Source organism: Thalassophryne amazonica, chromosome 6 (assembly GCF_902500255.1).
Source record: "Thalassophryne amazonica chromosome 6, fThaAma1.1, whole genome shotgun sequence".
NCBI classification, from domain to species: Eukaryota; Metazoa; Chordata; class Actinopteri; order Batrachoidiformes; family Batrachoididae; genus Thalassophryne; species Thalassophryne amazonica.
Window position 1 is genome coordinate 61,486,164 of NC_047108.1, and position 15,763 is coordinate 61,501,926.

The window sequence follows — 15,763 nt, forward strand, 5'->3', positions numbered from 1 at the left end:
ATGGTGTCCTTGGTGGATGTAATACGATTTTTTCCTTAGATTGTAAAGGAAAAGAAAAGATAAAAACCAAAACTAAGCTGCCTTCACGTAATGTTTTTATTTCATCCCGGTCAGTACTGGAGTGTTTGCCTTTAGCGCTGTGATGGCATTATTCATAGAATTGTGGTTTCCTATGCAATGGCCATTTGAGATGTCATTGCTAAATCTAATTTGTTTATTTTCATGGTACAAATGTCAGGCACCAGGGAAATACTATTTATTCAATAACAGCGACATCGTGAGCAAAAGAGAAAATGATGCATGAGTGAAGCAACAAGTTAAAGTTTAATGAATGTTGTTGTGACATGTGTGACACTTTGGACTGATGAATAATCAATACCTGGTTGTTAAACACAATGGTTTCGGTGCTCAGCACCAGCTGACATGGATTACAGGTTTTTAAACAAAATACGGTATCAGTATTTTCAGGAACTCATCATTACAGAAAACAGAGAAGACCAACAGAGACTCATTATTACTCTGAGTAAAAGAGCAGAAATTTAACATTCTTTTCATAGTTCATTCTGTGTGCTATGTGCTTAAATACACAGGAGGGGGTGGGGGCTATAGAAGTGGAGCTGATTTCATGATGCTATCTTATGAACAGCTACTGTGATGGTCCCATGACTCCTCACCAAAATGTTCCTGCAAAACACAAAATAACAAAAAGAAGTCAGACATATACCACATCATGGAGTCTGATAAGTTTTTGTAAGACAGATTCGCTCTCAGTGATGAAAACTAAATAACCGGATTCCCAGATGTAGACTGTACGCTATTTCTATCAGAAATTGTTACACTGACATGATGTGTTTGCGTATTTACAGGTCATGCTAATGGAAATGCTAACCACAGTTAGCATGGAGAGCTTCCCACTAGTCCTAGTACTAGTACTTAGTGTACAGTAGTGTTCAGAATAATAGTAGTGCTATGTGACTAAAAAGATTAATCCAGGTTTTTAGTATATTTCTTATTGTTACATGGGAAACAAGGTACCAGTAGATTCTCACAAATCCAACAAGACCAAGCATTCATGATATGCACATTCTTAAGGCTATAAAATTGGGCTATTTGTGAAAAAAAGTAGAAAAGGGGGTGTTCACAATAATAGTAGCATCTGCTGTTGACACTACAAACTCAAAACTATTATGTTCAAACTGCTTTTTTAGCAATCCTGTGAATCACTAAACTAGTATTTAGTTGTATAACCACAGTTTTTCATGATTTCTTCACATCTGCGAGGCATAAATTTTGTTGGTTTGGAGGGCATGTCCTCTTCAGCATAAGGCAACATGGCCTCTTCAAGTATTCTGACATATCCAAACTGATCCATGATACCTGGTATGCGATATATAGGCCCAACACCATAGTATGAGAAACATGCCCATATCATGATGCTTGCACCACCATGCTTCACTGTCTTCACTGTGAACTGTGGCTTGAATTCAGAGTTTGGGGGTCCTCTCACAAACTGTCTGCAGCCCTGGACCCAAAAGAACAATTTTACTCTCATCAGTCCACAAAATATTCCTCCATTTCTCTTTAGGGCCAGTTGATGTGTTCTTTGGCAAATTGTAACCTCTTCTTTTATTTAACAAAGGGACTTTGCGGGGGATTCTTGCAAATAATTAGCTTCACACAGGCATCTTCTAACTGTCACAGCACTTAAAGGTAACTCCAGACTGTCTTTGATCATCCTGGAGCTGATCAATGGGTGAGCCTTTGCCATTCTGGTTATTCTCTATCCAGTTTTGATGGTTGTTTTCCATTTTCTTCCATGCATCTGTTTTTTTTTTTTTGTCCATTTTAAAGCATTGGAGACCATTGTAGATGAACAGCTTATAATTTTTGCACCTGCGTATAAGTTTCCCCTCTCCAATCAACTTTTAATCAAACTAACGCTGTTCTTCTTAACAACGTCTTGAACGTCCCATTTTCCTCAGGCTTTCAAAGAGAAAAGCATGTCCAACAGGTGCTGCTTCATCCTTAAATAGGGGACACCTGTTCACACCTGTTTGTTCCACAAAATTGACAAACTCACTGACTGAATGCCACACTACTATTATGTGAACACCACCCTTTTATACTTTTTTTACTAATAGCCAATTTCATAGCCTTAGAGTGTGCATATCACGAATGCTTGTGGACTTGTGACAATCTACTGAATCTACTGGTACCTTGTTTCCCATGTAACAATAAGAAATATACTCAAAACATGGATTAATCTTTTTAGTCACATAGCACTACTATTATTCTGAACACTACTGTATATGTTACACTTAAGTAGGTCAAGTAATGTTAAAATAATAAAAAATACCCCCATCACACATAGCTGGAATCACATTGCACACAGTCCATGTGCAATGTGAGCACCATCTGACCACAATTTGCATATTCCGATGGTGGCAAAACAGGATCCAAAATGATTTGAGCGCATACGGGGGTACCTTGAGATGGATCTGGCACGATATGCTTGCCAGTATGACCTGCACGTGCCACGTATAATAATGTCCACCCCCCCGGAGTGCAAAGGCACTGTTGAAATGTATGTGGCACATTTCATCATGACAATAATAATGACTTATTATCATGTACAGTGAATGTGAACAGCGGCTATCAAATTGAAAGCACAGTGCGCTACTGCGAGCATACTGCCACAAATCTGAACAGGCTGCTATATCCACAATAGACCTTACAGTACAGATTTTTGTCCATTCCTTCCCATGGGCGACTTAAATAATGTGAATACTGTCTACACGGGCAGCTGTGCCTCTCCGTGGTGCGCAGTAACACATCTTTGCACGCATCAGGCTTGAAGCTGAATGGATCTCACACTGTAATAAATGATCACCTTCTAACTCTGTAGGAGATATGACATGGAACTGTTGCGCCAGGCCATGACAGCATTAATAAACATGAATCTCACCTCCAACAACGGCCAGGAGTGTTTCACAACATGGACGTGGAGCCAAAACCCGCAGCCTGTGGTTAAATAAAATCCTCTCACCCAAAATAAAAAATAAGTCCCATGTGATAAACCAACCATCTTGTATCCAGAGTTGCGTTGTGCTGCTCAAGTGAGCAGAAAAGAAAAAAGAAAGTTCCCTGGAAAGGCTCTGCGTCTGACACAGGGGACAGCATGGCCCACTACCAGTAAACTTTCAGCGAGGCTGTTCAGTGGCACACCCCAAGTACGCACTTAGTGGCCCATGCAGCGTTATGCATACATACATGCATGCATACACACACACACACACACACACACCACACACACACACACACACACACACACACACACACACACACACCACACACACACACACACACACCACACACACACACACACACACACACAACTGAGTGATAATTGCAGCCCCACTCGCAGCACTGTTGCGCGTGAGGAACACAGCGCTCCCTCCCACTGTCCTGTGTTTGCCATCCAGACGTTTGGACATCGAGCAGTCTTCAGCGCCTATTGTGGCCGCCTGACAGCAGTCTGTGTCATCTACCTGTTGTCTACATGTGCTTTGGATGCCATCGTGCAAGTGTGGACGAGGTAATCTGGATGCATTCTGACACTGCTGGCCACGCCTCTTTTCCTCCCGGCTGCGTCAGATTATGGTAATATATGCTGTGTTGGGAATGGTTCCAGCACATTCTTGCTATGTGTGGCGGGGGCTTAAGTAAGTAACAGAGGTGGCACAAAGTCACTGTCAAGTCATTTTGAAATCATCAATCTGCAAGTCCCAAGTCTCATGTCAGCTTGCAAACAATTTGTGGTCATTATGACTTGAGACTTGACTTGGGACTTGCTGATTCTTGACTTGAGTGACAGGATGGTGACTTCATCCCACCTCTGGTAAGTAATGTCAAAAGTGCGACAATAAAAAAAACAAACATTTAATTATGGTGAATTACCATTATATGTTGATTTTCAATTCAACAGATTTATAGACAATAGTAAAATTAAAGGTGATTAATGGTGTATGTTAACAGAATCATATGTTCATTTTTTTAATTGAACAAAACTGGATCTGGCTTGTTAGGTATTTGAAAGTATTACATTTATCTGTGAACTTTAAAATCAGTTTGGGGTTGTATTATACACCATCAAATAATATAAAGAGGTTAGGACCAGTGGACCCTGCACGTTAACATATGTGCTCACACATTAGTGGCTAGTTTTAGAATATACCATGTTGCGGTCAAGCTAATAGCAGTTAGAGCTTTCTTAGTAATACAGCTTCATTGTGAAGTGGAACAGAGAAATTTGTTTTATTATTATTATTTTTTTTAAGACTAAAAATTTCATCTACAGTTTACGAGAAGGCACTTGGGACACATGCGCCGAAATTAGATTTGTTTTGTTGTATTCCACTCCACCATGAAGCTGTGACTGGTGGTGCAATGGAGTTTCTCCAATCACAGCCACAGAACCCTAAAACTCCTTTAGAGTTGTCACAGGTGTCTTGGTGGCTTCCCTCACTAGTCTCTTTCTTGCATAGATACTCAGGGTTTGAGAAATTCTAGTCCAGACAGATTTACAATACTGTTTATTTTTTTCTTAATACTGATGAATATAAAGTCTAAGTCATAGTGACTCAAAAACGTTCATGTATCCATTGTCTCCTGATATGTCTAAAGAACACTAGCCGGCCGTATGAAGTGAAGATTTGTTTGTATTACTCTAATTGTTAAAGCCTTCATGGCAAAGGGGGTGCAGACATATACATGTACCACCTAGCAGTTTTTAATGTTGGTGAATTTTTAAAACAAGTTGGGGGGTTTTTTCTCCCCTCCAGTTCATTTCATCAATTTGGATTATTTTGTTTCACTGCATAACCCCCCCGCCCAATAAAACTAAAATTAATTTAAATTGCAGTCTGTAATGCAAATAAATAATTCAAATAAAATGAAAAAGGAAGACCCCAGCGGAATGAATATCTTTGCAAGTCACTGCAACAGTTTAATTGTACTGTCACATAAGCTGTACTGAAATACTTTTTTTTTTTTTTTACATTTTATTGACATTTCTATACTATCTGACCAAACATCTTGTCAGTTGGAATAACACAAGTTCACACAGACATGAATTACTTTTAAAACATGCTGAAATCACAAATCCATGCACTGATAATTATTACAGTGTCCAGAAGGTGCAGCATGGACACACCAACAACAACAAATTCCTTCAAAACTCTGAACAATGTCAATGGAGAAAGAATAATGGATGCTCAAACTTTGATATTGGATCTCTTTCAACCGTATCCTCGAGAAATTTATCTCTCCTGGTATTGATCAAAGCTACTATGAAGTCTTAAATTCTCCCAGATGAAATTAGAAGAGGACAGGAGTGAGTGAATCAAGCAAAGACAAGAATACTGAAGTGAAATGCTTCTTTCTCTCAGAACTCACCCTGAGTCAGACTCCAGACACACAGTTGGGATGTCTGTTGGGTCTTTGGTGAGAGCTGCAGCTTGTTTGGCCAAAACAGACACAACACCTCCATGTTCGTCAGACAAGGAGCCACGGCCTGGAGATGAACACAGACCAGCATTACTACAAAAGAACTTCCAAAAAATTAAACCTCATTTAACTGCACCCATAGTTCATTAAAGTACATAATAATGATAATGATAATAATAAGCAGCAAGGTTGCCTCTCGGCGATAGGAAGGTCCCAGGTTGACTTCTAACCTGGTCTTTTCTGTGTGGAGTTTGCATGTTCTCCCTGTGTTTCTCCCCGCACTTCCTCCCACTTCCAAAGACAGAATTTCAGTGAACTAATGACTCTAAATTGACTGCACATGTGAGTAAGTGTGTGAATGCATTCGTCTGTCTGCATGTGTCAGCCCTGCGATAGACTCATGGCTTGTCCAGGGTGTATATCACGTCTCGTCCAGTGACCAGTAGGATTGGCTCCAGCCCCCGTGACCCTTAATTGAAACAAGCAAGCATAGAAAATAAATAAATTTACCCACCATGAATACTATAAAACTATGCAAGGTAGACTATTCCACAAAACACAATAAACAAAACAGATCATGAGCCCGAAGACAATTTTGACCTAATTGGTAGGTGATACCTAAGGTGCAGTCACCTTAGGGCAGCCACCATGTTGCCCTAAGGTGATCACTTAGTGCAGCATGGTGGCTTAGTGGTTAGCACTGTTGCCTCACAGCAAGAAGGTCATAGATTTGATTGCCACCTGTGGCCTTTCTGTTTGGAGTTTGCATGTTCTCCCCGTGTTTGTGTGGGTTCTCTCCAGGTGCTCCGGCTTCCTCCCACATCCAAAAACATGCAGGTTAGGTGGATTGGAAACTTTAAATTGTCTGTAGGTGTGCGTGTGTTTGTTTGTCTTTATGTGGCCCTGTGACAGACTGGCGTCCTGTCCAGCATGTACACGGCCTCATGCCCTATGACTGCTGGGAATGGCTCTAGCCCCCCGTGACCTGATCTTGGATAAGTGGTTGAAGATGAGCGATGAGTGTGTGGTATCACTTAAGGGGCCTAAACTGCAATTATAGTAGACAAGTTGACACAAACATCTAAGATAGCCTTTCCAGTCAATGAAGGATTATGCAAGGGTTAGCATTTAAAAATGTTCCCAAGTGGTGGAAATTGTTGGTTGAGGTAATAGGAGTCAAGAACGGAATAGCTGTGTTGAATGCTTGGTCTCCAAAGTCATGGCAAAACAAGGTCAATGGCCATTGGACTGTATGACGTGTTGCCTCATAAAGGGATATCAAAGCAAACTATTCCTTTTTTAAAAACTCTAATAGCACAACCAATAAATTGAATCACTTTTTACCTAAACTGGAGCGACTTTAACTGCTGAACCCTGTACAAAATGAAAATGTCCTTTGTTACAATTTTTGCTGTTTTTACCCCATAACATCCAGTCATATAATCCAAACTATACATTTTTGGAATCTTTATGATCAGACAAATAATGTTGTATACTTTTCAATATGACTGGGCCAGTTTTAAAATTTGAACCATATGTAATTCTTCACTAAGGCGTCACAGTGGATTAGTGGTTAGCACTGATGCCTCACAACAAGAATGTCATGGGATCGATTCCCGGCCTTTCTGTGTGGAGTTCTCCCCGTGTCTGCGTCTCTGGGCACTGCAGCTTCCTCCCACAATCTAACACATGCTTATTTGGGGTCTGCTCCTTCTCTGCCTCTGACCAAGGCAGCGTCTCTACATCTGGAGTTGGCCCCCAGATGCTGGACTGCTCACTGCTCCTAGTGGTTGGATTGTGTCTAACTGTAATTGGGATGGGTTAAATGCAGAGGACAGGTTTCGTTGTATATGTGTGTACATGTATATGTTGTATATGTGCAATGACAATAAAGTTTCTATTCTATTTGGCACACAAAACAATAACAAAATTAACAACAAAACATCTCAGCAACAAACCTGTGTGACCAAAAGGGCGATAGCAGAAGCAAAGATTGTAAAAACCCACCCCTTATTTCATAAAAATAAGAACTGTATACACATGAATGCCTTAGTGGATTTGGAGCAGTGTTTAGGGTCACTGTCTTGCTGAAAGATCCAGCCCCGGTGCAACTTCAACTTTGTCACCGATTCATGAACATTGTATTGACTGGAATCCATGTGACCCTCAACTTTAACAAGATTCCCAGTACCTGCACTGGCCACACAGCCCCACAGCATGATGGAACCACCTCCAAATTTTATTGTAGGTAGCAAGTGTTTTTCTTGGAATGCTGTGTTCTTTTTCAGCCATGCATACCACCCCTTGTTATGTCCAAATAACTCAATTTTAGTTTCATCAGTCCACAGCACCTTATTTCAAAATGAAGCTGGCTTGTCCAAATGTGCTTTAGCATACCTCAAGCGACTCTGTTTGTGGTGTGTACGCAGAAAAGGCTTCCTTTGCATTACAGCATCTCCTTGTGCAAAGCACGCTGTATAGTTGAACGATGCACAGAGACACTCTCTGCAGCAAGATCATGTTGTAGGTCTTTGGTGCAGGTCTGTGGGTTGACTATGACTGTTCTCACCATTCTTCGCTTCAGCTTATCTGAGATTTTACTTGGCCTGCCACTTCAGGCCTTAACTAATACTGTGCCTGCAGTCTTCCATTTCCTCACTATGTTCCTCACAGTGGAAACTGACAGCTGAAATCTCTGAGATAGCTTTTTCGATCCTTCCCCTAAACCATGATGTTGAACAATCTTTAGTTCAGGTCATTTGAGAGTTGTTTAGAGGCTCCCATGTTGCCACTCATTAGAAGAGATGCAACGAGGGAAAACATTTGCAAATGGCCACCTTAAATACTCTTTCTCATGATTGGATTCACCTGTGTAAGGAGGTCAGGGGTCAATGAGCTTTAATACTGTGTTCCAATAATTAGTGCTAAATGTATTCAAATCAATAAAATGACAAGGGTGCCCAAATTTATGCAGCTGCCCAAATTTGTTTAAAAATTATTGCACTTTCTGTAAATCCTACAAACTTCATTTCACTTCTTAAATATCAGTGTGTTCGTCTGCACTATGATATATTTAAGTAAAATTGCTGATCCTAACAAGCAATGATTTATAAAGGAAAATCATGGAAATCATCAGGGGTGCCCAAACCTTTGCGTACAACTGTGTGTATATCTATGTGTATATCTATCCATGCTTATTTAATTATTTTATTTTTTAATTAATTAAGAATGACTAGTTTAAAGTTATGGACCTGCCAGTGTGATGTATAGAGCCAGGCAATGTTCCCTGCTTCTTTTCAAAACTTTATTTAAAAAGATATATTAACAAACATTAAACAAACAGTTAATAGAAAGAGATAGAAAATAAATAAACTGTACAAAAGTAAAGGGATTCTTTAACATTAACTCTGTTTAAAAAATTCCTTATAGAGTGGGACAGTTTTGGACAAGTTAATTTTTCTGGCAAAAAATATGAAGGCTGAATAAAACTGAACAGGGCTTCATGCTGGAACTGGTGTGCTGCACTTTACTTGTGGAAAGGTTTTGTTAAAAGCTGTTCACTAAGAATTTTTTTTTTTATAATACTTCATACATTTGTTGTTTATTTGAGAACATTTTATTTAACTTATTACCAGGCAGCACTTTGCAATTATTTTATTTTCCTGTTTGTATAATGTTACAATAAATTGTTGATTTAAACAACAAGCAAATTTAGGTACTGCATGTTTTACCTGACAATTACATCCCCCTACCTTAAAACATCATCTCACTAACAACACTTGAGTAAGAACAGTGTATTATGCCACTGCTGTGAATAAATAATTTATTACATGAACATATCAGAATTGAAATGTTGTGTTACTAGAATGGGGTGACTTCACCTAGACTGGGGTGACCTCACTCGGGGGGAGTTTGCAATGGGGTGATTTCACTATGAACCTACTGGGGGTATTCAGGTCAGTAACCGGACAATTCATAGACATGGACCATTCATAGACAAATAAAAAGAAAGACCATTCATAGACACAATGTGCAAAATTCATAGACAAAAAAAGACCATTCTTAGACACCAAAACTATAAAATTAAAATTATTTACTGAACGAATGTGTCAAAGAAAGTGTTAAGATGTCAACTTATACTTCTGAAAGATCACACCTGTGTTAAAGAAAGTGTCACATATAAAAAGAGCTGCACCAGACATAAAAATCAGTATGGAGTGGGAGCTAACACCATGGAATATCCCTGCATCTCCTGCCATAAACCAGTCCACAGTCATCACCTGGCCATCACTTGTGACAGCTGTGACCAGTGGAATCATCTCAAGTGTGACACTGGTATTTCCAGATATACATACCACAGAGTCAATATGTACCTCCTCATCCACCTCTTGCACCAAGAAGCCACTGATGTCATCTTCACCTCCAGATTCTTACAAGAGGGACGTCTTGGCAGAGTGCAACACAAGGCCTACAGATGTCTTCATGAAAAGATCCTTTTACTGATGTCCTGCTGTCGGACCAGAACATCAGTAAAATGAGTAATAAAGGGTTGTGTTTTGATAAAGTGCTATATTTTGGTTTTGGTTATCTGTTGCATATGAAATAATTAATGGTCCTTGACATGTCTATGAATGGTCTGTGTACCATCAGGTCCCCCCCCCCCCCCCCCCCCCCAACAGCAAACACACACTATTGACTCTCGTGGATTTACTTCCAAAAAAATTAAAGGTACACATTTTTAATGAAGGATTTCTCACAAACTGAGCAATCACCACAATGAGTACAACACTCAGGCCTGATGGATAACCACGTTTAACACTGCTGTGGTTGTAAATGAACCTTTAACACTTTAAAACTGAAATATAGTACAAGGCAACCGTTAAAGTTGAATAATTGCCGTGTGGGTGTGTTGTTGTGTGTCTTACAGCCCAGGTTGTGTCCTTGTTGATCTGTACACAGCACTCCAACAACTGCAGGATTCTTCATACTGCCACAAAACACAGATCGTCACAGTCTGAACAAATTAAATACAAAGTGCCTCACACTCACAAACTCACTCACGTATCGTCAAGATGCTGCTCCAGCGTCGATTCCATGACGAACAGCCTTCAGTTAGAACTTTAAGGAAATTTTGTTTTGTTGTTGTGATGCGCGTCTTCTTCCTCAAAGCTTCCTGCTGGTGTCAGCTGACACTCACGTGCGCTACAGGTCCCATAACATCCAAACGGCACGAAACGCGATCGTACTAACTTCATTCTCCTTATTGAGAAATCCCATAACCCCTTGCGCGCCAGAGAGTTGCACTGAACTCTACACTACTAGTTTTGCAGAAGTAGGAACATTGCAACAAATCACAATCACTGTTGATGTAAAGCAGTCAGTCCATTCACACATGTCAATGTACACTCTATCAAATTGAAAATTAACTATGTGACAGCTTTAGCGTCTGAAACAACAAAATACAACTAGAGCAATGGCCCAATTTTAAATGAGTTGTTTACAGTTGTTTACATTTCAAAACTTCACAGCATCTGATTAACACATTTTGAAAAATACCTTTTTATGTATGTACAAAGCATGTACTCACTTTCATCATCAGATGGAGCAGCATCTTATTTGGATCCAAAATAAAAAATAGTATAGTAATATTATTTGATATTATGATATTATTGATGCTAATAAGTTGATGGGTCTGGACAAAATACGTCCTCGAGTTCTTAAAGAGTCGGCTGAGGCCATCTATTTACCCTTATTTTGCATTCTTAGACAATCTTTTGACCAATGTAGACTCCCTGACACTTGGAAGAGGGCCAATGTGACCCCACTTTTAAAGAAAGGTGAAAAGACCATAACAGGTAATTACAGGCCTGTGAGTCTGACATCACAGGTTTGCAAATTATGTGAAAAAAATCATTTGAGATAAGCATGTAATCTTTATAGAAAAAGTGCTCTCGAACGATCAGCATGGTTTTCGAAGGGGCAGATCCTGTCTCACTAATTTACTTGTTACTCTTGAAGAATGGACTCAAATGTATGACGAGGGCTTACCCTTTGACGCCCTGTATCTCAATTTTCGAAAAGCATTTGACTCTGTGCCGAGTGGCAGACGAATTTATAAACTGCGAAAGTACGGTATAGAAGGAAAACTTTGTAATTGGATAGAAAATTTCTTAAGTGACAGGGAACAGAGAGTTTGCATGAATGGTGTGAAGTCCTCTTGGATGAAGGTCACCAGTGGTGTCCCCCAGGGATTGGTTATAGGGCCGATATTGTTCTTGCTTTTTATTAATGATTTGCCATCTGCAATAAAGTCAATTTGTAAAATCTTCGCCGATGACACGAAAGTGTATCACCCCATCCTTTTTTTAGCTGATGAGCTGATGGGGAAGACCTCCAGTCAGACATAGATAGTCTCATGGCTTGGTCTGAAGAATGGTTACTTGGGTTTAATGAAGGAAAATGTAAAGTTCTCCATATTGGTAGAAAAAAATCCATGTTACAATTATTTTATGAATGAAAAACAATTAGAAGCGGTTTCAGAAGAAAGAGACCTAGGAGTGTTGATTTCTAAGGGCTTATCCTTTCCCGACACATTGCTCTTTCGGCAGCTAAGGCCAATAGAATTCTTGGGATGATAAAAACGGCCTTTTTGTTTATTGACAAAACGTTTGCTCACCCTCACCTTGAATACTGTGTGCAGGCATGGTCACCATATTTGCAGAAAGACAAAAATATTTTAGAGAAAGTACAGAGAAGGGCCACTAAGTTGGTTCCAGAATTTAAAAATTTGTCTTATGAGGATTGGTTCTTGCAACTGGGTCTTACAAGTCTTGAAGACAGAGGAACCCGAGGTGATTTGATTGAAATATATAAAATTTTGCATGGCTTTGAGAATGTTGACCCCACTGTATTTTTTGAAATGAGAAGGTATACTGGCCTTAGAGGTCATGAATTGTGCTTGGAAGTTAATTGAATGTGAGGAAAAAATTCTTTAGTAACCGAGCAGTAAAGATCTGGAATAGTTTGCCACCTGAAGTGGTCTTATCCTTGAGTACAGATATTTTTAAATCAAATTATGATCTGTATTATAGTATAATGAATGCCACCAGATTTTAAAATTGTTAATAGCTGTTTTTATGTTATGATTTGTTATGATGTGTCGTTATATACAATCGTGTATACAAATATTTTACACAATAAAAGGAATTATGAATTATGATAATGCTCTATAGAAGTTGACATTTTCAAAGAAGCCAGACCAAGTTAGAGGCAGAAAATTTCAAAATGTGTATTACATGTATTATATATGTATTATTATTATTCTATCATATTACATATATTATATATTATAATAGTACATATTATATTCTTATTATAGTATTATATATATTATATGTTTTACTGTATAATATATGTATTATATTATATGTATATTATTGAATAATGTATATTGCTGAATCTGGCCTGTCAACTTCATGGAAAACTCATAATAATAAAGCAAAACTGAAAATCCTGAAAGTCCTCTCCCACGATTTTCACGAGTATCACGATTCGTGCAATTAATTGCAGCGCAAGACGGCATTTTGCGGTGCAAACAAAGCTAAATTGGCGATTTCTAATCTCAATTGTGCGTGTGCGACGAACGTCTTTTTTATATCGGCGTTCGAAGTTCTGGGGGACACAAGATGGCGTTTTCTTTACTTCCGCCGGCTTCACGCCTCAGCGGCCAATCAGGGTACAGTGATCGATCGGGCCCATTCCACGTACTGTAGAGATCAGTGGAGAGTCGCTGCCACAGATCGGCCCGAGCGGATCGCGGTTCCGCCATCTTGGAAGGTTGAAGCGCTGCAGCGGTCTCGCGCTGTCGTGGAAAATGCGTGCTCTGCGCTTGTAATTACTGTCGATTCTCTGGCTGACGTCTCTGCCGTTATTTACATTTAAAACGTGAAACTTTGTGCTTTGGTCAATTCAGATACGTAGATTAGATTTCTGAAGTCAGATTGATCATAACTGTTGATCCTTTCTCCCTATAAGGCTGCAAATGGAGCGTAAAGTGGGGCTCCTGTCAATAGAAAACTCACGTCATCAGACAACTCTCTGTCTGATTCCTCTTTTCTCTCTCTCTCTGTGCTAATCCTTGCTGGACCACAGCCCCCAGCTGACCGCGCCCACCGCCCGCCGAGTAAGGGCAACCACGCAGATCGCATGGGTGCCGGAGCCCCTGCTCACTCAGCGGCTGCGTTCGAGCACCTGACCGCCGGTAACGACACTCATGAGCTCCTCGTTGTTGCGGACAGCCTGCTACAGGTGACGGCGAATGATACGAGTAATCCCACTGTACTGAGCAGCGCCGCCGGCTGGCGCGAGGATCCCAGTAGCCAGACACCCAAAAGCACAGCCGCCAGATAAAGGGGGCTCCGGCACCCACAGCCCCCCGGCAGACGATGGATATGACCGACTGGAAACTGCAATCCAGCACGAGAGAGTCTTCACCTTGGTTCTGGCTTTACCGCCTGTTTTGCCTCTTCTGTTCATGATTTCGTTCTAATCCTTAGCTGTCAAAGCATAGAAAATTTAAAAAAAAGAGAAATCAGCCAGAGTTGACTGATGACATGAGCTTTCTATTGACAGGAGCCCCACTTTACGCTCCATTTGCAGCCTTACAGGGAGAAAGAATCAACAGTTATGATAAATCTGACTTCAGGAATTGAATCTACATATCTGAATTGACCTAAGCACAAGTTTTCACGTCTTAAATGTAAATAACTGCAGAGAAGTCGGCCAGAGAATTGACAGTGATTACAAGCACAAAGCATGCGTTTTCCACTGACAGCGAGAGACCGCTGCAGTGCTTCAACCTTTCAAGATGGGCTGCTCAGTGCTCCAGGTCATGTGACCATAATACCGGCCTATTATGGAATGTCTATGGTTGCTGCAGTCTAAACCATAGCCTATTGGAGCTGATGTATCAGCCGCTGCCATCTTTGCTGGGTCCCTATTGCGCCCCCCATTGCATTTATTTGCATTGCGGAACGTGTATCCCCAACTACAATAATTCGTAACTCCCTGATTTTTTTCCCATGGTTTGATTTGTTAGAAACAGCAGAGATTCAGTTATGATACAGGATGCTGTCACACATTACAAATACATACTTTCCTGCTGAAAGACTTTGTCTTGTGCTCTAACAAAGACATATGGTATGACATATACGAGGGCTGTCAATAAAGTAACGGTCCTTTTTATTTTTTTCAAAAACTATATGGATTTCATTCATATGTTTTTACGTCAGACATGCTTGAACCCTCGTGCGCATGCGTGAGTTTTTCCACGCCTGTCGGTGACGTCATTCGCCTGTGAGCACTCCTTGTGGGAGGAGTCGTCCAGCCCCTCGTCGGAATTCCTTTGTCTGAGAAGTTGCTGAGAGACTGGCGCTTTGTTTGATCAAAATTTTTTCTAAACCTGTGAGACACATCGAAGTGGACACGGTTCGAAAAATTAAGCTGGTTTTCAGTGAAAATTTTAACGGCTGATGAGAGATTTTGAGGTGATTCTGTCGCTTTAAGGACTTCCCACGGTGCGAGACGTCACTCAGCGCTCTCAGGCGCCGTCGTCAGCCTGTTCAAGCTGAAAACCTCCACATTTCAGGCTCTATTGATCCAGGACGTCGTGAGAGAACAGAGAAGTTTCAGAAGAAGTCGGTTTCAGCATTTTATCCGGATATTCCACTGTTAAAGGAGATTTTTTTAATGAAAGACGTGCGGACGGGTCGGCGCGTCGGGACGCAGCCGCCGCGACGCTCCGCCACAGGAAAAACACCTCTGTTGAAAGCCTTAAGGACAAGTTGGAACATGTCCTGCCTGTTAAACAATTTCTCATATACTCACTCCACTGAAAGCCATCAAAAGCCGCCTGGATTTTACAAATGGTTATCAACACGGAGGTGTTTTTTCCTGTGCCGCCGCACCGCGTCGGCTGGTTCCCGACGCGCGGATCCGTCCGCACGTCTTTCATTAAAAAAATCTCCTTTAACAGTGGAATATCCGGATAAAATGCTGAAACCGACTTCTTCTGAAACTTCTCTGTTCTCTCACGACGTCCTGGATCAATAGAGCCTGAAATGTGGAGGTTTTCAGCTTGAAACAGGCTGACGACGGCAGCTGAGAGCGCTGAGCGACGTCTCGCACCGTGGGAAGTCCTTAAAGCGACAGAATCACCTCAAAATCTCTCATCAGCCGTTAAAATTTTCACTGAAAACCA

The 15,763-nt window shown here is 40.7% G+C and overlaps 1 protein-coding gene across 1 annotated transcript; it reads right to left on the reverse strand.

The window, feature by feature from the left end:
* Positions 1–305: 305 nt before the first annotated feature.
* On the reverse strand, positions 306–10,712 carry lamtor5 (late endosomal/lysosomal adaptor, MAPK and MTOR activator 5). The gene is made up of 4 exons (XM_034172275.1): positions 10,567–10,712; positions 10,431–10,492; positions 5,455–5,572; positions 306–684 (listed from the first exon to the last, which is right to left on the reverse strand). Exons 1-4 carry the CDS (start codon positions 10,599–10,601, stop codon positions 624–626), a joined length of 276 nt encoding a protein of 91 aa, XP_034028166.1. The 5' UTR covers positions 10,602–10,712; the 3' UTR covers positions 306–623.
* Between the last annotated feature and the right edge of the window lie 5,051 nt (positions 10,713–15,763).